Source organism: Lepidochelys kempii, chromosome 1 (genome assembly GCF_965140285.1).
Source record: "Lepidochelys kempii isolate rLepKem1 chromosome 1, rLepKem1.hap1, whole genome shotgun sequence".
Classification (NCBI taxonomy): domain Eukaryota; kingdom Metazoa; phylum Chordata; order Testudines; family Cheloniidae; genus Lepidochelys; species Lepidochelys kempii.
In genome coordinates, this window is record NC_136380.1 from 217338137 (window position 1) to 217365766 (window position 27630).

At 47.9% G+C, this 27630-nt stretch overlaps 1 protein-coding gene across 2 annotated transcripts in view; it reads left to right on the forward strand.

Moving 5' to 3' along the window:
• Positions 1–27630, forward strand: part of LOC140898790 (alpha-2-macroglobulin) — a 57985-nt gene that overhangs the window by 2195 nt on the left and 28160 nt on the right. The window contains exons 2-21 of one of the 2 annotated variants that reach the window (XM_073313187.2): positions 1954–2137; positions 3749–3905; positions 4209–4261; positions 9379–9399; positions 10559–10727; positions 12729–12813; positions 13657–13780; positions 14756–14870; positions 15051–15160; positions 15636–15797; positions 16185–16412; positions 16794–16857; positions 17833–17975; positions 18387–18536; positions 19030–19200; positions 20168–20255; positions 22324–22447; positions 23103–23331; positions 24499–24625; positions 25300–25421. In XM_073313187.2, the coding sequence (XP_073169288.1) occupies positions 1954–2137; positions 3749–3905; positions 4209–4261; positions 9379–9399; positions 10559–10727; positions 12729–12813; positions 13657–13780; positions 14756–14870; positions 15051–15160; positions 15636–15797; positions 16185–16412; positions 16794–16857; positions 17833–17975; positions 18387–18536; positions 19030–19200; positions 20168–20255; positions 22324–22447; positions 23103–23331; positions 24499–24625; positions 25300–25421 (2626 nt within the window). The remainder of the gene's footprint in view (positions 1–1953; positions 2138–3748; positions 3906–4208; positions 4262–9378; positions 9400–10558; positions 10728–12728; positions 12814–13656; positions 13781–14755; positions 14871–15050; positions 15161–15635; positions 15798–16184; positions 16413–16793; positions 16858–17832; positions 17976–18386; positions 18537–19029; positions 19201–20167; positions 20256–22323; positions 22448–23102; positions 23332–24498; positions 24626–25299; positions 25422–27630) is intronic. The other variant, XM_073313198.2, reaches the window with a different exon arrangement.

The following is a 27630-nucleotide window of genomic DNA, read 5'->3' on the forward strand; positions in this document are numbered from 1 at the left end:
GGGAGCCTGGGGCCAGTATCAGGTCTCTCACATTCTGTCATCACCTCCAGGCTGCTTGCTCTGAGCCAGCAAGGAGAGAGGAGACACCTGGCTGCCTGCTCAGCAAATGCCACAGCCGCCTGTAGCAGCCAAGGGGCAACTGCAGGAAACTGCCTGCTGCCTTCTTACGGCTCAGCTATTCACTGAGGATCTCATACTGTGCTAATCACTGCAGTACCAGCGAGCCTGCCATTAGAGTGTTATGCAACGTGACTGTCACGTGTTGTTCATTCTGTCATCCTCACCCCAGAGGCAGAAGTGTGCGCAGCGCAGTGCTTAATTTGTAATGAAAGAAATGCCAGGGCTCAAGCAATTAGGTGCCGGGGCTCAAGCAATTTTTTTACATTTGTAACTGATGCAGCAAGCCCAGAGGTGCCAGGGCAATGAACTGCCAAGCCTAGACGCATCGGGGCTCAGCCCTGGCAAGCCCTGGCACAAATTATTAAGCCCTGGAGCAGTGTCTGGTTTTGGTAGTGTGCAGAGTTTTCTGTTCTGATGTGTGAGAATCCAGCTGAGCTGAAGGGACATGTGACAGGCTGCCGAACGGGTGAGTGTCACACACGAGGCAGGACACTTGGCAGCGCTAAACATAGGCCCTGGCTTTCTATGGCCTTGCTCTTTGTATCGCCATTTACAGCAGGGCAAAGAGGATGTAAAATGCTACCAGAGCAGAAGGGCCAATTTCAGGCCCCCTTTGCACTCACTCTGCACCAGGTGTCAGGCGGGGGAGAATCAGCCCCCAGCCTTTATTGGCTGAGATTGAAGATAGAGAGAAAATCACACAGGGCTTGATCCAAAGCCCAGTCAGGGGAATGGAAAGAGTCCTTTTGACTTCCATGGGCTTTGGCTCAGGCCTAACAAAGGGCGAAGAGGAATTTAATCAGAGCCAGGTTAAGGCTACTCCTACCTGACTTTGTCATTTTGAAATCTTGGCTCAGCAAGATGAACAACCTCCTGGCAGAAAGCTGGGTGTCCCAGGGGGCTTCACACTGCTGCATGTCCAGCCTCCCAGCAGTGACGCTCTGCCAGCATCTCTGCTCTGAGTCAGCAGGCTGAACCCATGGACAGTCAAATATCCTTCTGTAGCCCAAATCACTCTGTTGCTGGCGAGGGGCAAGCCAAGCTGGGTAAAGTCCTCATTAACATTTGAACTTAGCTAGCACTTTTCATCCAAAGATCTCCATGCACATGAAGGGCGGGGGGGTGTGGAAGCAGCATCTTCAGGAGAAATGGGAAAACTGAGGCACAGAGCAGTGAAGCCCAGTAGCACACACCAGGTCACTGACAGACCCAGGAATAGCAATGAGTTCTCCAGCCAAAGCCCTGTCACTAGGCCTCGCTGCCCCTTTAGCACAATGGCTATTCCCTACATTCAGATGTCATCGCACACAGCCATCCCTACATTTGTATCTCTCCATTACTGAGGGCAGCTGGTGACACCTAGATCCACAGACAGCTAGAGAGGGGGTTAGATTAAAAGCCCTGATCCACACTCCTCTGTAACTGCCTGCCAGTCTCCATGGAGGTACAACAAGCATTTCATCTGAGCTCCCTCCCCGCTGTTCAGATAATACAGCGAGGGGCTGTGGGATACACAAACATCAATTAACAGCCTGGAACTTTTCAAGCCATCTCCACGCCCTGCTGGGAGCCTGAACAAACAGCCCTTGGACAGCAATCGCTGCTAGCACAGAACTAGTTCCTTCGCTCCAGGTGGTGTCCTGGGTTCCTGGCTGACTGAGCAGACCAGCTAGTATGTTACAAAAACAAAACGAAATTCACCATCCTGTATGTATAAATTACAGTGTGGATGGATGGTCGGAATTCGGCTGTCACACTAGCCCATGCCCTTTCATCAGTACCTTCTCCATTCCCCATCCCCGCCTCTCTGACCTGTGCCCTTCCCCTTCCCAGGCAGTACATGGTGCTAGTGCCCTTTCTGATCCACACCAACGTTCCTGAAAAGGTCTGTATCCAGCTGACCCACCTGAACGAGTCTGTGACGCTGAGCGCCACGCTGGAATACGCCGGGGCGAACAGGAGCCTGATCGCAGACGTGGTGTCGGAGAAGGACGTGTTCAAGTGCATCCCGTTCACGGTGAGTCTCTGACCCCCACAGGGTTTATTACCTGAGTCTGTAAGAGAGTGACAGCCTGGGACCAACCCCTGCAAGGCCTGACACCATCAGAAATCACAAACGGAGACAGGCTCAGGTAGGAGACATTCACGGAAAAGCCCACAGTTCCTGCCGGCAGTGCTGTGGGTGCCTCAGAGGAGTGAAGTTCTGGAACAACCTTCCAAGGGAAGCAGTGGGGGCAAAAGACCTATCTGGCTTCAAGATTAAGCTCGATAAGTTTATGGAGGAGATGGTATGATGGGATAACATGATTCTGGCAATTAACTGATCTTTAACTATTCATGGTAAATAGACCCAATGGCCTGTGATGGGATGTTAGATGGGGTGGGATCTGAGTTACTACAGAGAATTCTTTCCTGGGTATCTGGCTGGTGAATATTGCCCACATGCTCAGGGTTCAGCTGATCGCCATACTTGGGGTCGGGAAGGAATTTTTCTCCAGGGCAGGTTGGAAGAGGCCCTGGGGGGGTTTTGCCTTCTTCTGCAGCATGGGGCACGGGTCAGTTGCTGGAGGATTCCCTGCACCTTGAAGTCTTTAAACCATGATTTGAGGACTTCAATAGCTCAGACATAGGTGAGAGGTTTATTGCAGGAGTGGGTGGGTGAGATTCTGTGGCCTGCATTGTGCAGGAGGTCAGACTAGATGATCATAACGGTCACTTCTGACATTAATGTCTATGAGACTCATTAGGAGTGATCTTCAGTCGGTGCTGAGCTCAGTGCCCGGCACAATGCTCGGAGAGGTTCTGCTACAGGCTATAGTGTGGCTGGCTTTGTTGGGTGGTTTTCTCTCTGAGTCAGTGCTGATCTTACGGCTGCGGCCTGGCCTCCTGTTTCTCAAGGGGCTCCACAAGCCTCTGAGTGAGACCAGAAAGAAAGCCATGGAGGGAGGGGGTTAGAGAAGTTCCCCGAGACCATTGACGTCCATGAGCTCATCTTGTGCCTCTCCCAGGAGCCCGTCCAGGATTTCTCCCTGCAGCTCTCAAGGCTGGCTGCGGGGACAGTAGAAGAAAATGGACCCAGCACAGAAGTAATTAATCAGATGTAGCTTCCCATTTTCCTCCATCACTGGGATCCACAGCTGGGGGCACACGATCACAGTCCATCAATCCCTTTGAGGAAGGAGCATAATGAGGGAAGAGAAATGACCCCCAGACTTGGCAAGAGGCAGCACAAGGGGTGATGGGCAGAAGGAAAAGCTGAAACTAAGACACTGGGGGAAGTTCTTAAGATATGAGCTACTGGGGTGGAGGAGTCAGAGACTCCTGGTTGGGAGGGGATGGCAGTGGGTGGCAGGCACCGTCTCCTCTGGAGGAGGTGCTGGAGGCCCATCATGGCAAATATTCTGGCAGCGTAGAGGAGACATTAGTGGGGATGGAGGAGAAGAGTCCTGCAAAATGAGGGTGAGGTGAGACTGGCAGAGCCTGGCTTTCTTTCCCCAGACCCCACAATCTCTGATTCTGGTAGGTATGTGGTGACCTTTTTGTTGGGTTCCGTGTACAATTCCAGCCTCCAAAGGCTCAGTGCAGAAGGGAGAGCCTCTAAGGCAGCAGCTCTTTTGCTGTTCTCCAGGTTCCAAAGTCCAGCAGCTCATCAGCAGCGTTTCTCACGGTGCTGGTGAAGGGGCCGACGCTGGAGTTCAGGAGCCGGAAATCGGTGCTGGTCAAGAACTCAGAGAGCCTGGTCTTTGTCCAGACGGACAAACCCATCTACAAACCGGGACAAACAGGTATAGGGAATCGGGTGGGAAATTATATACAGAGCAGGAAATCCTCCCTGCCTCCCCAGAGACCCCACAAGTCATCACCAAGTTAGTACAGCTGGGAGTAAACCTGCCTTCCCACTGCCTCCCCACCAGTCACAAAGCTGGGGGAATGTGGTGCATGCATCTAACCTTGCCATGTGTCCACCGGTCATTGCATCTGGGCCAGGCACACACACAGCAGCTGCCTCATTGACTGATGGTCCCTGGGTGAGCGACTGCAAGCTTGACAGTGAAATTCTCTTCCTCTCTCAATCATGCCCTCTGCAGTTCTATTTCGGATCGTCTCTCTGGACGAAGACTTCCATCCTCGGAATGAGAAGGTAGGTCTGATCGCTGATCAGTTTCCATGGCTGACATGGTGAGCGCTGATATGACCCCTTTAAAGTCCTTTGTGATTCCTGAGGAACTTATTTCTATTGACATCCATCTAGAGCCTTAAAAGTGACTGTGTAAAGCAAGCGATGCCTTCTGACTCCCCACATCTTCTTCATAAGGGTCAGATTCTACCATGATTTACACCCCATTCAACTTCATTGACAGAATGTACATAGGACATAATATGAATCATGCTTTATTATAATGTAAAACTGGCTAATGTCAAAACTTTTTGGCAATTTTATCAAATCATGTTTAATTTAAACATAAGTTGTGCAAATACAAAAAGAAAAACATACAAGTCTACAACAGCAACATCATCTAAAACATATACAACCTTAAAAGGTTAATTAGAACCTAATAAAAACACTCCTCCATGGCCCAATGCTGAAAGGGCAAAAATTGCCAGTGATTTGATTACTACCAGGGATTGAGAAAAAACTAAAAACATTATCCTTTTGAGATGGTGATAAAAATTCTTTTTATATAAAAGAGGTAAAATCAAGCTGGAAAAATCTACAGTTCAAAAGATAATGCGGTAGATCTTCCATTGCTCCAGAGTTATATGGGCAAAACTGAAGATGTGAAGGAACTTTTCCATATCTACCTGTAAGGACAGCAATTTCCATGGTTTGGCATCTTAATTGAGTATATCCCTTACATAAAATGAGGATTTCATAATGCAGTCAAATACTGTTCAAAAACATGAGCCATCTTCAAAGTAGAAAACCAAAAGACAAACTTTGAACCATGAATCACAGCCAGATCTTCTTGTTAGGTAATATTTGTCATTCTTTGTTTGAGTAGTTGATTAGACTGATTAAAAGATACCGACAATAAGTGAGTCATAGAAAAATCCAGCCTATGTATAATAAATTGGAAGGTCTTCTATCATGGCAATATGGAGCGCATAGGTTGTTCCCCCATCTCCTGAAGGCAAAAGTGGGGCAATCTGTTATCTAAAAGAGTACAGATCTTAGACCAAAATTTAAGAAAAGCAATACAAGCTCTACAACTTACAGTAAAACCATCCACCTCAGCACGTAAAAACAAAGGAGGGCTAAAATTCGGGAGAATCGTAAGTCTCCTCAAAAAATTATTTTGAATGATCTCTAAGGCCGAAACTTGGCCCCTCAATCAAACTTCAGCCTCATCGATCATCTACAACATTATTTTTGCATAAAGATTCTTAGCACTGGGGCAGCTCTGTTCCCAGCATATGGGCAGGTTAAACAGAGCACCCCTTAGCCAGAGCTAAGGGCCTTTTGTTTTTAAGTCTTCATGATAAGGAAACCAGTGGCCTAAATGATGAAACTTTATCCCTAAATAAGTAAAAGCAAAGACTTGTTTTGTTCTTCCCCAAAATCATGACTTTGGGCTTATAATTGAGAGCTAGGTCTTGAGAGTTACAATAATGGAAAAAAACAAGATAACCACCGGCGGCCTCTTGGATGCTGCGATAATACAACCATGCCATCAGCATATAACAATACTGGAATGGATCTACTCTTATTTTGCAGGGGAGAAAAATCATCTTTCTTTACAACATCACCACCTCATTAATATATACATTAAAAAGGAGAGGCACTGGAAAGCAAACCTGGCATACTCCCCTAGAAATAGGGAAAACAGTACGTTCTCCATTGGCTTTAGTTCTTAACCTCACCATATTGCGCTGGTGTAGAGCCTCCAAAATATGCAAAAGTGTTAGATCGATTACCATCCTTCTTAATTTTGCCCAACGTTTTTCTTGGTTAATAAAATCAAATGCCATCTTTAGATCTATGAAAGCAGCATGTAAACTACTACCATTAACCACACTATATTTATAAATCATGTAGGATAAAATAAAATAATTATCCCACTGTGGCTCTACCAGACCTAAAGCTGGACTGCTCTTCGTGTAGTAAATTAGCCTTTAAAGCCCATATTTCAAGTTTAGAGAGTAAAAATCTGCATTAAATCTTCCCTGCCACATCTAACAGACCAACAGGTCTACATGAAGCAGAATTCTTTCTGTCCCCTTTTTTAAAAATAGGAACTATAATAGTGAACTTCCAGCCAGACGGAATTCATCCGGTATGATTAATGACAGTAAATAATTTAGCCAAATCTGGAGACCACCAATTAGGATTATCCTGAAAAACTTCATCAGGGAGAAAATCTTCTGCTGGATCTTTTTTTCCGTTGTTGGGCTAAAATTAATGAGTGTACTTCACTGTACTGTACTGAAAGCCAGAGTGGTAAATCAAAGAGAGGATTTCTCATTGCATCAACTATGGTAGAATTAGATTTAAAAACTGGTTGAGGGGAATCATTAAAGATCTGGCCAAAATATGCTATCCAAGGTTCATGATTAATATGGGGTTTATCATTCAGAGATTATCTGCCAGAACCCGTGGCCGCCATCTTCTAAAATGTGGAAGAATTTTTAGTTTTAGCTGCTGCTTCAAACTCCTTCCACAAGGATCTAAGATAGTCTTGTTTTTTCTGATATAATAAACCTTTATATTGTCTTCTGGCAGCTATTAAATTATGAAGTAAATTAGGAGACGGATTGCATTTTACCCTATTAGCTAGACAGGCTAGAGCTGTGTTTTCTTTCACACGGTCTGCATCAAGCCAAGTGTACTTACCTTTGAAAGCATTTTTAGAATAATTAAAAGCAAAATCAATTTGTTTAGAGACAAGTGGTTGCAAGGATTTTACCAGCAACTCATAGGATTCACAAATTTGAGAGGAATTCAAGGACTTAATAATGATGTCTCCGAGAAATCTAACATCAGAGTCTTCCAATCTCCTTGATAATTTGTCAGGAATGGCTGAGCTTTAGTGTTTACAACCACATTGTTCCAAAGGGGTAATTAAGGCATCCTCACCCGTGGGTAATAAAAATCTCACTAGAAAGAGCACATCATTTGTAATTACAGAGAAATCCCTACAATGACGAATGACACAGGGATGATAATAATATTATCAATAACACTCCCAGCAGTCAATTAAATTTATGTGAAATGTCCCTACACTTCTTCCATTTACAGGTATCATATTAAACTTATCCAATAATACCTTCAGTTTTTGTCCAGCAATGTTAACCATCTGATCTCCAGAGTTTTAGGGGGGAAGTTCAAAAATCTTCTCAGTGTTTTCTTCTCCTCATACTTGGGAAAGAGATTCATCTTGCCCCTGGAGCAGGGAGTGAAAATTGTCCTGTTAGGATCTTTTTGCCAGAGGTGAATAAACTGGAAAGAGTTCAGAGGAGAGCAACAACATTTACAAGAGTTTTCAAAAACCTGATCTATGAGGAAAGGTTGAAAGAATTGGTCAATGTTTAGTCTAGAAAAGAAAAAGCTGAAGGAGGACTACATGATAAATTGCCCACAGTTGGTGGAGCTAAGAACCTCCCTCCATCTTCTGTTACATCTTAAAAATCATAATCCTCTGTTTTTGGCATCCTTTTGGGCTCTCTGAATATAGGAAACAGGATTTCAGGGCAGAGGGAATGAACAGCAGGGCAGATGAATCTGCAGAGGCAAATCATTATTCTGAAAGTAAAGGAGCAGGCTAGTGTAACAAGGAGAGTCTGATCACTTCATCTGATCACAAGAAAACATAAAACACTACCAGAGAAGTGAACAGAATTGCTAAGATTAACTATCAAAAAGAAGCTGTTGGTTTCCACATGCCGAGTAATAACTGGCTTCTCCAGAGCTTAATTTGTAATGAAAGAGATGTGAAATGAATTTGTAATGAAAGAAGCTCAAGCAATTAGGTGCTGGGGCTCAAGCATTTTTTTTACTTTCATAACTGACACAGTAAGCCCAGAGGTGCCAGGGCTACGAACGCCAAGCTTAGAGGTGCAGGGGCTCTGCTCTGGCAAGCCTTGGTACTAATTAAGCACTGGGCTTCTCCATTTGATAGGACTGGAAATCAGAGACTTTCAGCGGTGGCTTTAGGAACATCCTAAGGGCCTGATTCCCCAGTGCCGTACAACTTGCGGCATCATTAACACCAGAGCAAAGTGGGCATAAAACGTCAAATTAGGCTTGTTCTGTGTGCCTTACTTTGCACTGGGTGTGAGTGACAGCACCAGGGGTGGGCCAGCAGTGAGTCAGGCCCTGAGGAGATCACTTCTGTCTTGTGGGAAGGCATGTGACTGGGCCTCAAGACCCCTACACCTGGCTTTGTCACACCTTCCTGCACATGGTACACTGTGATCTAGTTGACCCCCCTCCACAACCTCACTGCGAGTTTGCAGGAGCAGGGGTCCCTCAGGAGACATCCCAGCAGCAGGCCCCGCCTGATGCCGTAGAGCAGGACACAGAGATTTGAGTTGCCACCTCAAAGCCCTGGAAACCAGCGACTTTCCAAATGGCTACACACTCAGGGGCACATTTCTGAAGTGCCTCAGTGACTTAGAAACCCAAGTCCCATTTTCTGAAGTGACTTGGGCACTTTGGGCCAGATTGCCAAAGGGATTTAGGTGCCTAAAGCTGTAGGTAGGTGCCTAGTGGGATTTTCAAAAGCACATAGGCAGGTTAGGAGACTAACTCCGATTGGCTGCAGTGGGGAACTAGATACCTCAGCACTTGGAAACTCCACTTGCATTGTTAGGCACCTAAATACCTTTACAAATCTGCCACCTTTACAAAGTCTCACTGAAAGTGGCTCTTTGGCTCCTAAGCCACAGACCTCAGAGGTATGTAGGTGCCTGACTCCCATTGAAATCAGTGGGAGTTAGACACCCAAATCCCTTTGTGGATTTTGGCCTCGAGTGCCTAAATCATTTTTGAAAAAGGCTTCTAACTCACTTAGGTGATTTTGAAATGTTTACCCTGAATCCTCTAAATGCAAAATGAAGTGTTTAATTTCACAGCTGTGTTAAACTGACCAGTTCAGGCTCTAAAACATTAGAAGGCCCCACTGTAGTTTCTCATTGAGTAACAGAGAGCAAGGGGCAGAGGGAAATGCAGAGACACAGAAGTCCCCTGAACAGGGTAGATGAGCTCAGTGCATGTCTGACCTGTATTTCTAACTCTGCTTTTCCTTGTTTTCCCCACAGTTTCCACTGGTCTTCATCAAGGTAAGTGGCACATTGATTTTTACTCTCACGGCCGCTAGCTGAAAGCTGGGGCTGCTGTGGGGCTGGGGAGACTCCCGTGCTCCACAGCAGAGGGGGTGTGCAATGCGGTGTTCATTGTGAATGGGTAGTGCGGCCACTAGGGGGCTCAGAGCAAGGAAGTAAAGGTGAGTCTGTGGGAACAGGAAATAGAGTCCTGCATTCACCCCACCCACCCTGGGTGATCATTGGATCATCTCAGCATTGGATCACCCTAGATATTTCAGTCCTCAGCTGCAGCACAACATTGGAACCTGACCTGCAAAGGGGGAAAATGGGCCCGTGGCCTTTTCTGCCTCTTTAGGATGCCTAAAGGAGCCTGAAAAGGGTCTTTTGTGAAAGTGAGCCCTGGTCTGCACACAGATTTCATTCCAGTTTAACTGTGTCAGTCAGGGGTGGGATTTTATACCAAAATAGTTAAACCAGTGCAGCCGCTAGCATGGGCCCGGTTATACCAACATAGAAGTGCCTTATACTGGCATAGATCATTCCCCTTCCCATACAGGGATAAGCTATACTGGTCAAAGATATGCTGGTTGCTTGAACCAGAGAGGTAGCCCAAACAACTACATATTTAAGACCAGATTAGCATTTCCAGAGCCCATTGCCTTCCACATGCGTGCATAGGGAGGGTTTTCTCAGCCCCATAGGTAACCTGAATATTTCAGTCCTCAGCCAGAGCAGTTGCCATTTCTCGAACAGCAAATGTAACATTAAAACTCCCAGGCACAGAAAAACTCATCACATCCTGCCGTCTGTGCATTGGTCTCTTAGCCTTGCTCTCTCCCATCCTCCTTGTCCACTCCATATGCATGTGGGCATGTTGATCAGGTGGGCAGACAATGGAACAGATACTGTGCTGGTAGCTGGCTGTTTAATCACACGCTGATTGCACAGGACTTGACTGAATCCTTACAGACTACTGGGAAAGTACAGAGCTGGCCACCAGGTGCCCTAACCTCAGCTATAGGAGAGGGAGATAATCGTATATATCCTGTATCTCTGCCAAACATTGGACTGCAACTGCCCTGCTCTGCAGCCTCATGCTGTGTAGACACCCTGCCTGTAAATGAAAGGTTAAGAGTCATCCTGTCTTAGGACTTTGTGCTCTTCTCACCTCTAGGACCCGCAGAGGAACCGTGTGTACCAGTGGCGAGAGGTGGAGTTAAATGGGGGCCTCACCCAGCTCTCCTTCCCCCTCACCTCCGAGCCCATTCAAGGCACCTACAACGTGGTGGTGCAAAAAGAGACGGGGACCAATCTAGAACACTCCTTTACTGTGGAGGAATACGGTAAGAAAGGGTTCCACTTGTGCTGGGGCAAGGGGTGTTGGAAGCAGGAGCAACTGTCTGGGATTCATCCATTCCAGGCACAAAAATCCAGTTCAGGATTGTCTGGGGTGTAGATGTGTGAAGAGTGATCTGAGTAATGGGCCAGGAAAACACTGGATACTTTAAGGGGTCAGGATCTGAGCCCACATCCAGTGGTGTATAGCTTTCTCCTCAGCACTTGAATTGTCAGGGTCACTGTTCACTGTAAGCCTGGGCGTATCTGGGTCTGAATACAAAGGCCCATCCCTTGGGCCTACTGGATTTGGGCTGTGATTCCAGTCTCAGTACAATGCAGCTTTATTTTTGTGTAGGGTCTTTCCTACCAGTTGTGTGCAGTATATGGTACGGATGCAGAACAAACTATGTGAATGCTACATTACAGTGGCACAGTTTGCTTCCCCTATGCTCTGCCAATGAAACTGGCTTAACTCACCTCTCCTTTCTCCCCTTCTCCCACTCTGGTCTTCACACCTTTGTCCTTGCAGTCCCTGGCACCCAGAACATCTTCAAATGTTCAAAATAAATAAATAAAGACACTTTGTCTGGAGACCAAGCCTGGAAAACATCAGCCCCAAAGGGCAAACTTTCGGAAAGTTTATGAGGAAAGGAAAATGAGGCCAGCAGGAGTGGTAGATTCTCAGAGAACCCATTATGCAACCTTAATTACAGTGGTTGCCACTAATCACCCAAGGAGAGAGAAAGTACAGCTCTGTCTAGTCTAGGGAAATGTACCACTCCAGCCCCCACCCCGACCACTTGTGAATTGTGCCACAGAAATGCTCCAGCCACTTACATGCATTCTAAGAACTTGCTCTCAGCAAGCCTAAGAGCCAGCTCATTCTGAACGGCTTAGTAACAGTGGCTCCACGAGGCCTCTCGCTGCTGTCCGACAGGGCATTCTGAAACCTCCCAGAATCCACTGCTTCTGGGATCTGTGCTGGGAACTACGGGATAGGTACCACACGGCATCGCAACTGAAGGGCTTTAAAGCAGTGCTCTTGTAGGCAAACCCGCAGAGCTCCGAACACCAGTCAGCATGGCAGTGCGGGCTCTGTGACCAGCCTGTGCTCCAGCTGGGCCGATCTCACTGGTTCCTGTGTGACCTGGCTCTGGACAGTCTGCCACCTCCTTGCTTGGGGTGCCTCTGCGTGTGCCACTCCAAGCCAAGCTGGCTTTTGCCTGAGCCTTATACCTACAGCAGCTCTTATCGAGTTTGGTCTCCACTTCCCTCCCCTCCTACCCCCCCTCCCGCCAGTGTCTCTCTCCCATTACTACCCCCTCATTCAGTTAGTTCAGAACTTCTGAGAAAATTCACTTTGGGGCTGAAACTTAACATTCTATTGCCCAGCCAGGAGGTGAATTCAGTCTGTGAACTCAGCCAGCAGGAAACAATATTTGCTTTTTCTGACTCTTTTCATGCAGGGATAAGTTTAAAATGGCTGAACTTTCAGGGTCACGTTCACTGGTGCAGTCCGTCTGCTTTGTACCACTCCAGCAGGGATGCAAAGTAAGCGGGCTTATGGCTGCTTTGCTTCACCGGAGCAGCACAAGAGCCAGAGCACACAGTGAATGTGGCCCTTTAAATCTGATGAGTGATGATGGTGCACTGGGGAGTCGGGCCCTCACTAGGTATCACTTGCGTCGCATAGTTTGGAATACAGTCTCTGAAGCAACGACAGCCCGGCGGGCAGGGTTGGGCAAGGGGAGCGAAGGGGAGCAGGGGTTACGGTGTCTTTCTCTTCAGTTCCACAGTCCCTGGCCGGATCCTCAGCTGGTGTAAACTGGCTCAGCTGCACTGAGGGGCATGGAGCTGTGGTGATTTATAGCAGGCTGAGGATCTGGCACCATGCGTTGCGGGGGGGGAGGGGGAGAGGCTGTGTCTGTCACTCAATGGGGTAGTGACAGTGATGTACACGTGTTCCCTCTGCTCTGCTCAACGTCTGGCCCGTCTCTCTCCCTCAGTGCTGCCCAAGTACGAGGTGTCAGTGAAGCTGCCCAAGAAAATCACCATCCAGGATGAGGAGCTGAAAGTGGCCGTCTGTGGTCTGTGAGTTTCAGGGTTTGAGTCACTGTTTTTTGTGCTCATCCACCGTTGCCTTCCTGCTGCTACCCCCAGAAACCAGAGCTGGAGAAGGCCCCTTGGGTCACTTTCTCTCCATCCCCAAGGGCCCTGGGCAGAATTGTTCCCTACTGTCTAGTCTGCATCCAGCCCAAGTTTTAAACATCCCAAGCAATGGGGCTCCTCCCCCTACCCCGGGAAACGATGCCTCAGCCCCATACAGCTCCCTCTCAGAAAGGTTTTCTCCATTATTCAACCCAAATTTCCCCTTTCTTAACATCATTCCATCCTTCCTAATCAGACCCCCAAGTGCCTCCGTAAATTATCCCGGCCCCCCTTGGTGATGCCTCCTTCAGACACTTGTATAGCGTTGACAGGAGATGATAATCCCTCTCTATACAGCCTTAAAGTGCGACCCCACCTGGAAGACAGTGTTCAGCTCTGGGCCCCACAGCTCTGAGGAGACTGCACCTGGAATACTGTCCGCAGGTCTGGGCTCTTCCGTACCAGAAAGGTGTGGCCAAATGGGAGGGAGCTGGGAGAAGGGAAACTCAACTGATTAAGGGGCAAAAGAGCCTGACCATCAGGCAACATTTCCTAATGGGGAGGCCTGCTGGGTAATGGAATAATCTCCCCCGGGAAATGGCTGGAACCCCGTCCCTTGAGTCATTGGAAAACAGGACTAGACAGCGCTCCAGAGAATAGACATTAGGAAACCAGCAACAGAGTCCTCAGGGGTAATGGTATAAAGGGCCCCAAAAGGCCTCTTCTGCCTGACTCTGTCTCCCTGTCTAAGCACCTTGTGTCTCTTTAACGCCTCTCTGGTTACAGATACACCTATGGGACCCCTGTCCCCGGCCTGGTGAATGTCCGTGTGTGCCGGAGATTCTCCCAGTCCAGGTCACACTGCTATGGAAGAGAAGCCGAGGCTGTGTGTGAGGAATTCACCAGACAAGTGAGTCCAAGGCCCATCCCATAGGCAGGAGGTGACTGTCTTGAGGAGGGTGATCTGTGTCTGTCAAAGGGGATTGTTAGACCTCAGCTGGGATTGTGTGTTCTGGGTTGGGCTCTGTCTCACAGGAGGGAGGTATTGGTTAGGAGGTGATGCCAGGGCTGGGGGATATAAATTATGAAGAAAAACCCCTCGGGTGAAATTCTGGCCCCATTGAAATCTGTGGCAAAACTCCAATTGACATCAGCCAGATCAGGATTCACCCCTGGATGGATGTTTCTTCTAGCTGGGAAAGAAAAGACCCTGAGAGGTTTTTGTGTCTGTGAACGGGATTGAGATGGGGAGGAGAGCAGAGCAGAGGAGAAAGCAAGAGGGAACTGTGGGATCTGGAAGAGAGAGAGAACTCAAGAGGAAGAAGAAAGAGAGAGATGGGGCAAGGAGGTAGAGAGAATAGGGGTAGAGCCATAAAGAGATAGAGAGGGAGACTATGAAGGAGAAGAAAGTAAGAGAGAGAAAATAGAAGTAGGTTAGACAGAGACAGGAGGAGAAGAAGAAAGAGAGAGAAAGAACAAGAGAAGGAAGAAGAGAGCAAGAATATGCATGAAGAAAGAGAGAGGATTCCAAGGGTGGATAAAAGACACAAGGAGATTTATCACACTGATGGGAAGTTGCAGATCTAGGGGGTGTGATCTGAACAATCAGGGAACCAGGCTTGTAACTAGGAGAATTTATGGTGAAATGCATCAGAGAGGGCTGCCTGTTGGATAAGTCACTGGGGACCAGAGATGCCTTAATTGGTTTGTTGAGGAAGAAAGTAAGAAATGGAGTCCGGCCAGATCAAGCCAGTAAGAGGATGAGATTAAGACAAACCAAGCAGCAGGCAAATGTCTTGGGTGCTGGAGTATCTGTTCCTGTTCCACACGGACCTGAATTGTACAGGGATTTCCATGGTAATTTCATCTTTGGTCTCTGGCTCAGGCAGACGTTCGAGGCTGTGTCTCCAATGTGGTGAAGACTAAAATATTCCAGCTCAAGCGAAAGGGTTATGAGATGAAAATTGAGGTGCAAGGCAAGATCACAGAAGAGGGTACAGGTATGCATCATGCTGACCTGGTGGAGCTGTGGGGCCGCACTGCGATAGCAGTGGGTGTTGCAAGCTAGCACTGAAGGGCACTGGCAGAGCTGGACAACGTGGGGGGCAGCATTGGAGCATCTGAAGGAGCTGCAGGTCAGTGCATTAGTTCAAGCCCCTCTATGCCGTGTTTTCTTGCAGGGGTGGAGTTAACTGGGACAGGCTCCAGTGAGATCACAGGCACCATGAGCACAATCAGCTTTGAGCAGGTGGACTCTCATTACAAACCAGGGATCCCCTTCTCTGGGCAGGTAGGGAACCTCTGAGAGCCCAGGAAATTACCTGACACGAGTGTGTTTGTCTGTGGAGAATGAGAATGTGCAAATGGAAAAGGGAAAACGTGGGACGATCACAAACCACGGGAACAGGAGCCATCTCCCTCTGCCTCTACACATGCTGTGGTATCTTTGCCATTAGTGGGAATTGCAGCACCTTTCTCTGACCCCCTGGTGCTGTCAGAGACAGAATACAGAGGAGAAGGCCCATTGGTGTGACCGGCACAGTCCTTCCCATGTTCCCAATCACACACTCTCGGAGGACAAACCACCTCCTCAGGTGGTTCAGACTTACCCAGCATGGTCGCACATACCTGCCCCGTGGTCAGCTCTGTAGGAAGCACCCTCTGGAGCTGCCTCAGGGGAATAACGTGGACAAAGGGTCATTAGGACTGTGGGGACTGCTTTCCCTACCTGGTATAAGCAACCGAGATTGGATTTGTTCCTTTAGGTGAAGCTGGTGGACGGGACCGATGCTCCAATCACCAATGAAACAATCCGGATTTCCATAGGGGGAAACAAATACAAAGCCAACTACACAACAAATGAAGAGGGCCGAGTCCGGTTTTCCATAGACACTGTCAACTTCACAGACACCTCCATTCACATCACCGTGAGTGGCTGAATCCAGGGAGCTAGGGGATGGGAGGTGTCACTGGCTGAGTTCCAGAGGAGATGTCCGTGGGTTTATTGATCTCTCTGCCCATCGGGAGATAAAACAAAGAGTTTGTTGGCTGGGAATTTCAGTCTCCTCCTCTCTGTCTTGCTCTCTTTCTCTCTGTCCCTTGTTCTCTCTGTCCTTCACACACTCGGTCGCTCTCCCTCTGTTTCTCCATCTCTGTCTCTCTCCACACGAGCATGGAAAATGTAGATCAATGCACTGTGCACTGAAAAATCTGCCAAGAACATGTTTTTAAAATTACCCACTTTTTCCTTCTGAAATGCTAGTAGACTTGTTACTCACTTTTTGATCTGATGTAAAAATGTTCTTCTTTATCAGGCAAACCATAAATCTGAACTGAACTGTTACGACACAGACTGGGTCACCCCTGTGTATGGTAACGTCGTTCACAGAGCAAAACGCTTTTACTCCCCGAGTAAGAGCTTTCTCAAAATTGAGCCCATGTCTCAGACTTTAAGCTGTGGCTCCAACGTGGTGATCCGGGTGCACTACATCCTGAAGCCAGAGGCCGTGGGGGAGCAGAAAGAAATCGTCTTTTACTATTTGGTAAGCCCTCATGACCTCTACTTCCGTACACATGACACAGCACTGGAGGCCAGACACCCATATATGTCCCAGGCCACCAAACTGCCCCAAGGCCAGGTTCACTTGACCTTGATATTTACATGTAAAAGCCAGTGAAGGAAATGCAGAATTGGCCGGCGAGTGGATGGTTTCTGCTGGGAGAAAGAATTTCTGACTTGGTCGAGGTCCCAATAAACTCCAGTCTGGGTCTGGGACTCTCTGTATGGCTCTTCGGGATTTTCTGCTCCTTCCCCACAGGAAGGCATCGGTATAGACACCCCCCCCAACCCCAGCATTCCCCCGTGAGCATCCCGCACCTCCCACCAGGACCTCTGTAACAGGTGGGTTTCTTCTTCCTGGCAGGTGATGGCCAAGGGAGGCATCGTGAGGGCAAGCACCGAGGTGCATCCCATGCGGGATGGAGAACGTGAGTAGATCTGTGTGAATAACTGACTTTGCGGTTTGCTGGCCGAACCAGAAATCTCAAAAAACAATTGTTTGGGAGCTGGTGAACCATTTCACTTTTGTGCTGCTTTCATCTTTTTTAAATAGAATTGAAGGGAAATTATAAATGAGGAGTTGTTTAGAATTGAAAAATGGAACCTTTCATTGAGGAAATGTCGAAACAAAACTTTCTGATTTGTTGCCAGTTTTTTTTCTGAACAAAACCATTTGGTGAATTTCACACAAATTTGTGAAATGTTTTCTTTGATCTGAGTCTACATTTTTCAACAACAAAAAATCATCTGAAAAATGTCCACCCATTCTCGTGAGCTCTCCCCACGCCTTTCTCTGTCTATCCTGGGAGGCTGAGTTGCTCTGTCTGTAGGAGGTGACGAGAACAGCACCCTTCTCTCCTCTTCACTTTCTCTCTCTCCTCCTTGTCTCACTAGTCATGGTCTCTCTCTCCCTTTGACACACACACAGTTCCCCTGACCGATTTCATTTCATTAATGGCAGTCTCAAGGGATTCCCAGTTTGACTGATTCAGGCTGGCTGGGCAAACTCCACCTTTAGGAGCAGGAGTGTGGAATCCCACCCCCTCTGCAACCCTGTACGCACAACCCTCCGCACAGAGCCACTGTACAATATGCACTTCTTTCCTCCCCTTCATTATTGCATGGGCAGGGGCATCCTGCACTGATGGACGACAGTGCTAGACTCTAGCTGACATGGACTTAGAGGACATGCTGAGATCCACCAAACCCATCTCACCTGAGTATCCCACACCAGGTGTCTGCAATAAGAGTCAAAAGCCTCAACTATGTGCCAAAACTCTTACCCTTGGGTAGCGCATTTTTCAGGGTGGCTGATATTGCAGCCATCATGAGGGAGCCTAAGGAAATGTGTGGCCCTGGAGCTGCTTCTCTATAGCTTAGCCACCCCCCTCTCTGTTTGCCAGTTATCCAGGTATTTGAGCTGAGGCTCCCCGTGAGGCCTGATATCGCCCCCCTGGCCCGGGTACTCGTATACACCACTTTACCCAGCGGGGAAGTTATCGCCAATTCCGAACATTTCAAGATTGAAAACTGCTTTGCCAATAAGGTGAGCATCCGGTTTCTATAACTCGCATTCACCCCATGGACAATGGCCCACCTGTGGAACCTGGAATGGCAAATTTCAAGGAAGACTCAGGAACCGTTCAATGGCTCCATGACCTATCGGACACTGACCATGGATCAGCAATTGAATATGAGAGAAGAGTGCACATCAGGACTAATTTCCATAGGCAGAATTATGGAGGGTGGAAACAGAACTGACGTATAGGCGGCGCTGCTGGTCATGTTTGAATTGCACTGGTCAGGGCTGAGGGGCATTGGCAGAGCTGTGTGGGGAGCCCAGGACTGGAATAGCAGGGGGCTGCAGGGCAGAGTTGAGGGGCATTGGCAGAGCTGGGTGAGGTGGTTCCAGGACTGAGCTGAAGTAGCTCCTCTAACACCTTTCCTGGGGTTGCAGGTCGACTTGCATTTCTTACCGGCCGAGGGCCTCCCCGCCTCCAACACTCACCTCCGGTTCGGAGCCTCCCCAGGCTCCCTGTGCGCCGTCCGTGCTGTGGACAAGAGCGTCCTCCTCATGAAGCCTGAAGCCGAGCTCTCGCCCAGCTCTGTAAGTGCCAACCTGTCCTGGTGATCAATGGGCACAAGAGATGATCTTGTCTGGAAAGTGCAGAGAATCACTTGTGAGAGCTAGGGCAGAGCAGTCTGCCTGTTATTGTAGGGTCCCAAGTCAGCACAAGGTCTGCGCCCACTGCTTGATCTATGTAGGGCGCTCATGAAAACTGTTGCTGCACCCAGTGATTTGTAGTTCTGGGGCCGCTTGTGAGGACACAACCACACATACTGATTTATTACTGGAGGGCCGCTGGTGAGTACTGGTCAGCACACACTGGGTTATTATTGAAAAGTCAGTGCTGAGCCGTGGAGTCAGACATTCTGCTCTGTTACTGTAGGGTTTTGTTATTGTAGGATCACCCTTGGTCACTGGGATTGCACGCACAGATGTGTTAGCTTAAAGTTGTCTGTGATCACTAGGGTGGCACATGCTGGTTTATTATTATTGGGCCTGTGGTCACTGACATCGAGACATGTCATACCCGCAGGTGTATGATTTGCTCCCGGTGAAGGAGATCAGGGGTTATAATTACCGGGGGCACCATTTGGAGGAAGAAGATGATAACCCTTGTGTGACACTCGAGAACGTCATTTTAAATGGATTCATCTACGGACCCATTTCTCCTGACGGTGAAGGGGATGCCTACAACGTTCTCAAGGTGAGGCCCACGTCTCCCTTTAGTGTGTGAAATCGCTGTTAGTTCAGATGATTTCCCCACCGTGTTCTTGGCGGAGCAAACTCCTGTCATATCCCATAGGTGCTGTCTGAGCACACTTAGTTGGGTGCTTGTTAGCTAGCTCATTCAAGGTAATAATTAAACCTGGCCCAGAAAACCCCAGATGGGAATCCCCCAGCATTGAGGACTGAATGCCTCTCTCAACCACTGAACTCCAGAGGTTTCCCATCACTAATTTAAACATGACAAGGAGACGTCCTAATAGCTGGGGCAAAGAAATAGAGCGCAGAAATGAGCGACTCAGCCTCTGCAGCCATTTTGTCAAAGAGATCCTGTCCCACACGCTCTCTCTCCCATCTATGTAGGTCTCTGTGAAGTGCCAGTCCCCATTTTATCCACACACACATGCACATACACACATGTGCAGAGAGCTGCTCTGAGCCAGCACCCAGGTAATTACCCAGCCCCAGCTGGTGAAGGTTTGGTGTCTTGCGGGATCTCAGGTTTGTTGCCGGTGGGACTCACTCCCAAATCATCCGATCCCCAGCACATCTGACAATGACTTGTTAGGCATCTCAGCAGAGAGGCAGGGGATGGACTGGGCCAGAGAGGCTGATCTCCCTCCAGGGCAGGGCTGAGGCAAGCCGGCAGGGGCTGAGTGCATGGCGGAAGCTTGCATGGCTGATGCCTCTGATGAACCTGCTCTGAGGACACACAGGACGTCCGTCTCCAGCCGCTGGTCCGGCGCCTTTCACTGACATAGACCTTGCCCTTGGCTTCCCACCAGCCACACAGGCATTGACCCCTCAGGCCTTAGTATCTGCTCTTGCAGTGACCCATCCCTGCACTGTGATAAGCCCGTCACATCCCGATCCAGTCCAGACGGCACGTTTATCTCCCGACGTATGGTTTACTTTACCATATGCCTGTCTGGGTTATCTTTTTACAGGAGATGGGTTTAAAAGTCTTCACCAGCACCAAGGTCCATAAGCCCAAACTCTGCATGAAGAGAATGACCGGTGTATCCATGGAATATGGTAATGGCGGGAAAAGAGCCTGCTTTGTTTTGCCCTGCTGATACCCCCCTGTTAGGTGCTTTTCCTGCTCCCCTCCCTTTCACCCTCTCCTCTGCATGGAAACTAGGCCAGTAGGACCAGACTCTGTTCTCAGCTATGCTGGCCAAAATCCAAGAAAGTCAGGCCTGAAATAGGAATCTGGTCCATTCCCACCTGCTTGCTCACCAGCTAAGGAAATGTGCACTGTTGTAACTACACTGATGCAGTGGCACCTTGCACCCCCCCCCCCCAATGTAGATGTGCTGCACTGGCACAAACTGGCTGCTAAATCTTGTTGAATTTATGGAACAGGACGATTTCCACTTCCACATTTCCATTTTATAGCAAGCACCAGAAGAAAAATTAAGCAGAGAGGGGGCCAAGTTCAAAGGGGAGGCAGTGGGTATGTTCACACTGCAATGTGTGCCCAAGGTTTTAACTCAGGCTGTAGCCTAAACTCTCATCTATCTATGCACAAATCGTGCAAACTCCTGGCTTGGACATAGGGTCCCAGGACCCCACAGGGATGCAAGGAGGAGCCTGAGTCAAGCCAGGACCCAGGGTTCAAACCCTATTGCTTTGCAGTGGAGATATAGCCCCACTGGACTGTTGCTCTGGGGGTCTGCCAAAAGCATCCCATAGGTCGACTTTCTTTGTCCATGGGACAGTGAAGTTTGGTGAACAGTCAAGTTTTCCCACAGTGCTCCATGAACAAAGGGCTAGTGTGGCCACATTTTTGGAGAGCGCTAGGAAGTCTGGGATAGAGGTGGTCGGACCTGGGTCCACATAATGCAGTGTAAATGCTTATTTGCTGGAACCCCAAGCTGGGATCCAGGGTTCAACAAATCCTAAACGGGGGTTACAAGTGAGTGTAGACACTCAAACCTTCGATTAACAAACCCAGGATCTGCTAATTCAAGTTCCCATAACACTGGGCTTACACTGCAATGTAGGCATACCCCGCGTGAACTTGTGGAGAGGGTTTAGAATTGGGAGTCAGGAAATCTGAATTTCATTCCCATCTCTGCCATTGCCTTGGTTATGTGAGTTTGGGTGAACCATGTCACTTCTTTGTGCCTTAATATTCCTATCTGTAAAAGGGGACTAATGGTACTTACACAGCCTTGTGAAGAGCTCTTGAGATTAGATGTCTAAATATTAGTGTTAATTATGCTCTCAGTTACTCCAGTGGAAATGAAGAGTAACCAGATCAGATCACTGACCCTCTAATCCAATGTCCCCATTCCTACTGTAGAACATCAGACTACTGGTCTATATATGGCAGTGTCCCGCCTCCTGACTATATTGGATCAGCACTGTCATCTTTCTAGCGCAGAGTCCCTCTTCAGACAATGGCCAGTGGTGGCTGCTTCAGAGGAAGGTGGAACACCTCTGTATTACACCTCACTGTGCTGTGGGGCAAATTTCTTCCTGATCTATGGCTGGATATCAGCTGAAGCATGAGAACTGCTATCCCGGATCATCTGAATCCGAGCTGGTGTCACTAGTGTTGCTGCTACTCTTAGTCATATACAGACACAAGATTTTTTTCTGTGAAACTCACTGAACTATTTGCATTTATAACAGCTTGGGGCAGTGAGTTCCACAGGTTAATTCCATTTGAAGTGGATATAGGCAGGGCTTGGAGGGCTGCTTCAAAACAGTTATTGTGTCTGGGCTTCCCATCTACGCCATGATTGGTGGAGGTGGAATAAACATGTTCATCCATCCATACCACCCTTATAAGAAGTGCAGAAGTCTTTAGAAAACAGATGGTGCTGAGCTCATAATAGGGCTCTAGAGATGTTTTTTCAATGGCTTCTAAAGAAATTCAGAAAAGACAGTTGATGATATTGGGAGAGTGGGGTGGGGAAAGGAGTGAGTGGTTGCAAGCAGAGATAGGTTTAAGTTGGGTCTGAATTTGAAAAGAGGGGGTTTCAAATCTAGCGTTTAGAATCCAATCTGTCACGAACTGGAAACAAAGTGCCATGATAAGGAATGAGGTCTAACATATCACGTTTCTCTCCCTTATCTCCTCCAACATCTAAAGCGAGGCTCTCATATGATGAAGATCTCTCAGTTGATGACATGGTGGAAGATGTCACTCATGGCCCAGTGGAGACCATCCGGAAGTATTTCCCTGAGACGTGGATTTGGGAATTAGTTCCAGTGAGGTAAGTGACGTTTATGGGATGTGGTGAATGCAGTCAACTGGGTTACACAGACACTCAGAAGAAATTGCTCAGACACCATGAGATGTGCTTATATCCTTCTGTGAAAGATGGAGTACCTGTTGTAGATAGACTAGAGAGACACAAGCATGAGGGATGGATAGGCATGTAGAGGAAAGGCAGGAAGTAAGTTAACTAGTTCTACTAATACACCACAGCCACTCCTTCTCCTCTCAGTAACTGGAAGACAATTGTGTGGATCTCAATTAACAATCCCCTGTTAAGTGTGTGTGTGTGTGTCGGAAGGAGGTGTAATTTCTTTTTGGTCCCAGCTCTGGTGCAGAAGTCACTATTAGCTATGCATCTCATCCTTTTCTATAGCCGTGTGTCTGAGGGATTTTCTGTTCACCGTGGAACCCCACCCCTTGTCTTGTTACCTGGATGATTCTTCTGCAGAGCTGGATGTAGGATGGGATGGGAGGAAGTGCTCTGCAGTGAGCCTACAATAACCAACCAGCATGCACACCCCAGTGCTCCCAAAGGACCCTGCAGTTACAAATGGGGGAGGGGGTTAATTCAGGATGCTGTGCGGGACATGGTTGTTTCCCCCAAAGCTAGGAAAGCTTCCCCCATCTCCTTGTTCTCGTTTGGTCACCAGGTCTGATGGAAGTGCTGATTTGGCTGTGACCATCCCCGACACCATCACAGAATGGAAAGCCAATGCATTCTGCACTTCAAGAGATACTGGCTTTGGCCTGTCCCCGACCGTGTCCCTCAGAGCCTTCCAGCCCTTCTTCGTGGAGCTCACCCTGCCCTACTCTGTGGTGCGCGGCGAGGCCTTCATGCTAAAGGCCACTGTCTTCAACTACCTGACCCGCTGCATCAGAGTAAGGGACATTTGCAGCTTTCCTCAGCAGGGGGCAGGGAGGAGACCACATGGGCCAGTTGCAACATGGTTTCCCATCCAGGGGAGGCAGCTGATTGGCCTCTAGCAAATTGTCTTATTACAGTGGTAAGAAATGGGTGATGGAAAGGAGGAATCTGATTGGCTCCTAGGTGTGTGTTACTACTGGGGTACAGAGTGGGCATTAGGAAAGAAGGAATCTGTTTGGCTGACAAAGGTTTGCGAGCTGCAGATATACCTGAGACCAACTTCCTGTGCGGCTGAAGGCACCTGGCCTTAGACCTCCTGTGCCTATCTCATGACCCCATGGCAAGCAAGGTACCTGGGGTGACCACACACTGTGCATCACCCCTTACTCTAGCAGAGACTCCCGGCTTCCTGGAATGGACACCATCCATTATGTGCTTGGCCTTTGGCCTCATGCCACACAAGCCCCCCAGCTGCACTACAGCTGCTGGGAAACTCACTGGCCTGTTGCATCCATGGAAACGGCACTGACTCTCTAGCCCCACTGGCCTGCAGTGTATTCCTGCTCCAGCACAAGGGACTGGAGGGGACTCAGGAAGGGGGTCCCTGCAAAATTGTGGTGACTTTTCTCTCAGCTTTTATTTAAATGGGTTTCATTCTAGATAAAGTGAAGCGGGAACAAGCTCTATGGTGTTAAGAGCCCCCAAGGCACTCTCATCCTCTTCTCCATCCCTTTCCTGCCCTTTGCTACGCTCACTGATGGTCCCCAATTCTGTTCTCTCTCAGCTACTCCCAGATAGCCCCCCGCCCCCCACAGCCAGCACTTCACCTCCTCCCCTAACAAGACATCAGAGGGGTCTCAGACTCATGCCAAGGTGGTAAATTTGAGGTCACCATTTTGTCTTTATTCCCACAACTGGTCCTGAGTCCCTCAGGCCCTGCAATCTCCTGTTTCTTCAGAGCCATGCGCCCAACTCTCTGCCCCTTTCTCAGTCTCCTGCACCTCCCCAAACCACGGTACCCCTCAGCTTTCCCCACCTCAATCCCTGCCCCACCAAATCCCTGTGGCCCCCAAACTCCCTGCCCCCTCTCCTCCCCTGCCTTGTCTCATCTCCATTTACCCACAACCCCCTTGAACCCTTCTCTCTCCCTGCCTGATGGCACCTTTCTGTACAATGGACAGGTCAGCATCTCACTGGTTTCATCTAATGACTTCCGGGCTACCCCTGTGGAGAAGGAAGAAGAATCTTATTGTCTCTGTGTGAACGGACGGAAAACAGTGTCTTGGGCTGTGACCCCAAAATCTCTGGGTAAGGGACCTGGCAACTTCAAAATCTCAGGATCAGGGACTAATGGATGGGTCCAAAACCTCTTTGAAAGGGACCAAATGGCACTGAAATTTCTGGATAAGATTTCTGGCGTTTCCAACCTCTCTGGAAGGGACTGATCTGCTCTGAAAGGAGGAAGGCTGGCCTTATGGCTGAGGCACTGGACTGGACTCAGGAGACCTAGACTCAGTGTCCAGCGCTTGGGAAAGTCAATGTCCCGGTGCCTCAGTTTCCCCATCTGTAAAATTGGAATAATACATTCATCCATGTATGGGAGGTGCAGTACACGACTGCGATGAGGGCCATATAAATACCTGGACTGACAGACTGGTTGGGTCTGAAATTTCTGGAAAAGAAAGATGATGGCTCTGACACCATGCAGGGGTCTGAGTGTGAGAATCTGAAGGCCTGCCCCTGCACTCCCCTCCTCTCCATCTTGCCCAGCCCCATTCAGCGTAGCTGTTGGAGCCGAGGGGTTGGAACTAAGGCTTCTGCAGAGCTGTGCTATAGTGCTAACTACATGTGACTTGAGCTCTGCCCTCTTTAGAGAGGTTTCCATGTAACCCGTGGTGCTGCAAAGCACAACGCCAAGCGAATGACTCTGACACCCCTGTAGCTGCAGTGCCTGGCAGAACACTTATCCTTCTTTGTTCCAGGGACTGTGAATTTCTCAGTGAGCGCTGAGGCCCTGAAGACAGATCTGCCCTGCGGGAACGAGGTAGTGGAGTCCCTGGACAAAGGGCGGAGGGACACGGTGATCAAACATTTGTTAGTGGAGGTAGGTGGGCTGTTTAGTCTCTGTGGAATAGAGAAGCCATGATAACTTACTGCTGGGTCGTGACAACTGATATAATGCTGCAGGTCTTCTTGGTTTTACAGGGAAGCCTTAATGACTTCATATGATCAGACATTGTCTAATGCTGTAAAGGGAAGCAGTGATAAGTCTCTACATTGGCCAATATAAACTGTAATACTGCATCACTCCTTACAGGAAAATACTGGTACCTTGTTGCACCGTGTGATTGAAATAATGAGTAAAGGTTATAGGTTTGCCACAGCCATGTCTTTTGGGACAGAAACCATGACTTTTCGGTTTTGTCTATAACGAGTCATGGGATCAAGCCCTCAGCAGTGTAGACTGGCATAGCTCCATTCAATTCAAGGCAGCTCTGCGGATTTACACCAGCTGTGAATGTGGACCGTGGTCCTTGTAAATTGAGCTGTGCGAATAACTGATTTTTTGGTTTGCTGGCCAACTGAAAAATCAAAAAAAGAATCGTTTTGGGCCAACCCAAATGTTTCAGGGTTTTTTGATGAACCCAAACTGACAAAAAATGTAGTTTTAAGTCCAACAAAAAGTTTGATAATGACCTGACATGAATCATATTGTTGTTTTTTGAACTTGTTTTACTTTTTTTCAACATAAAATTAAACTAAAATTTTTAAAAAGTAATATTGAATTGAAAAATCTAAATATTTGGTTTAGAAAATGTCCAGACAAGATGTTTTGATTTTTTTAACTAAAACAATTTGGTGAATTTAGCACAAATGTGAAAAAGGTTTTTGTCAATCTGAATCCTCATTTTACTGCGAAAAACAAGCTTTTCCAAAAAATTTCTCCCAGATCTACTTGTAAACCTTGCCGGCCCATTCCCAAACAGGACAGTTCCAGGAACTGTAACAAATCTTGTGCTGATGTGACCAGTGTAGTGGAATATGGGAAAGTGACTGCATTTTAAAACATTTGTGAATGATTAGTGAATTATCATTATTTATTTTAAATCATTTGGTTGCAAAAAATTAAAAAATGCTCAAGGTAATGTGAGCCAATGATTTGTTTGCATATTTTTCTATAAATTTGTGTCTCTTACATATTTTGTGATGAGGAACCCCTGGCTTTTCCCATATTTTTTTTTTGACATGACACCCAGCCAGCCTAAACAATATCTCATAATATAAACCTCCATAGCTATTCTGTGTAATAGGGAAGTAGTGATAATTTGTTACATAGTCTGATCAGAGCAATATCACATGATAGAAGGTGGCCACTCCTCTCTCCATTATAGGAAAGCACTAATCATTTTTAAATTGTTTGATGTAAGCAGTAACACGTGATCTAACACTGCAGCTCCTCTCTGAGTTACAGAAATGCATCCCGCTTTTTCAGTAAGGCAAAGGTACGATTCACATTATTGTATCAACCCAGAAAAAACAACTCTGTAAGCTTCAAGGTAAGAATGAGTCCTGTGGCAGTTCTGGGTGCCACACTTTAGGAAAAACATGAACAAATTGGAGTGAGGACAGCAACAAAAATTATAAGAGGTTTACAAAACCTGATCTGTATGGAAAGGTTGAAAGAATTTGGCCTGTTTAGTCTAGAGAAGGCTGAGGGGGAACAAGATAAAAATCTTCAAATATGTTACTCTTGGGGGAATTCTGCACCATGTTGTCTGCAGTTTTCTTTGGTTCTCCACAGAAAAATGACTTCTGAGGGGAAGCAAAGGGAAGTGCAGTCACTCCCCCGTCCCTGGCAGCCTGAGGAGATGTAAATCAGCACGGTGGGGGGCGGGGAGGACTGCCCGGGCAGGTGAGAAAGCAAGCGAACGAATGAGAGAGACTCGGTCCCTCTGGCTTGCTATTGCGACAGGCCCAGCATGGAGGGGCAGGGCTTTGGGGTGTTTGGAGGAAGGTGTGAGGCAGGCTGACCCCTGAGGCAGAGCATAATGTAACAACCTGCCTGCTTATTTGTTCCCATTCTTAGTGAATTCCCCCAGGAGCATAAAGCAGGTGTAAAAGTTTTAAGGCTCCTTCACATTGCCAGAGTGGTGTAAAGGAGCCCATTTGTAAATGACAGTATGGCCTTATAAATACTTATGGTGCTTGAGTGATTAGAACTGGTCTAAATTTTTGGACTGAAACATTTTCCTATCAAAATGTACACCATTAACTGTTTACTTCTGACCTTTCTGGAGATGGTCAGTAGCCAA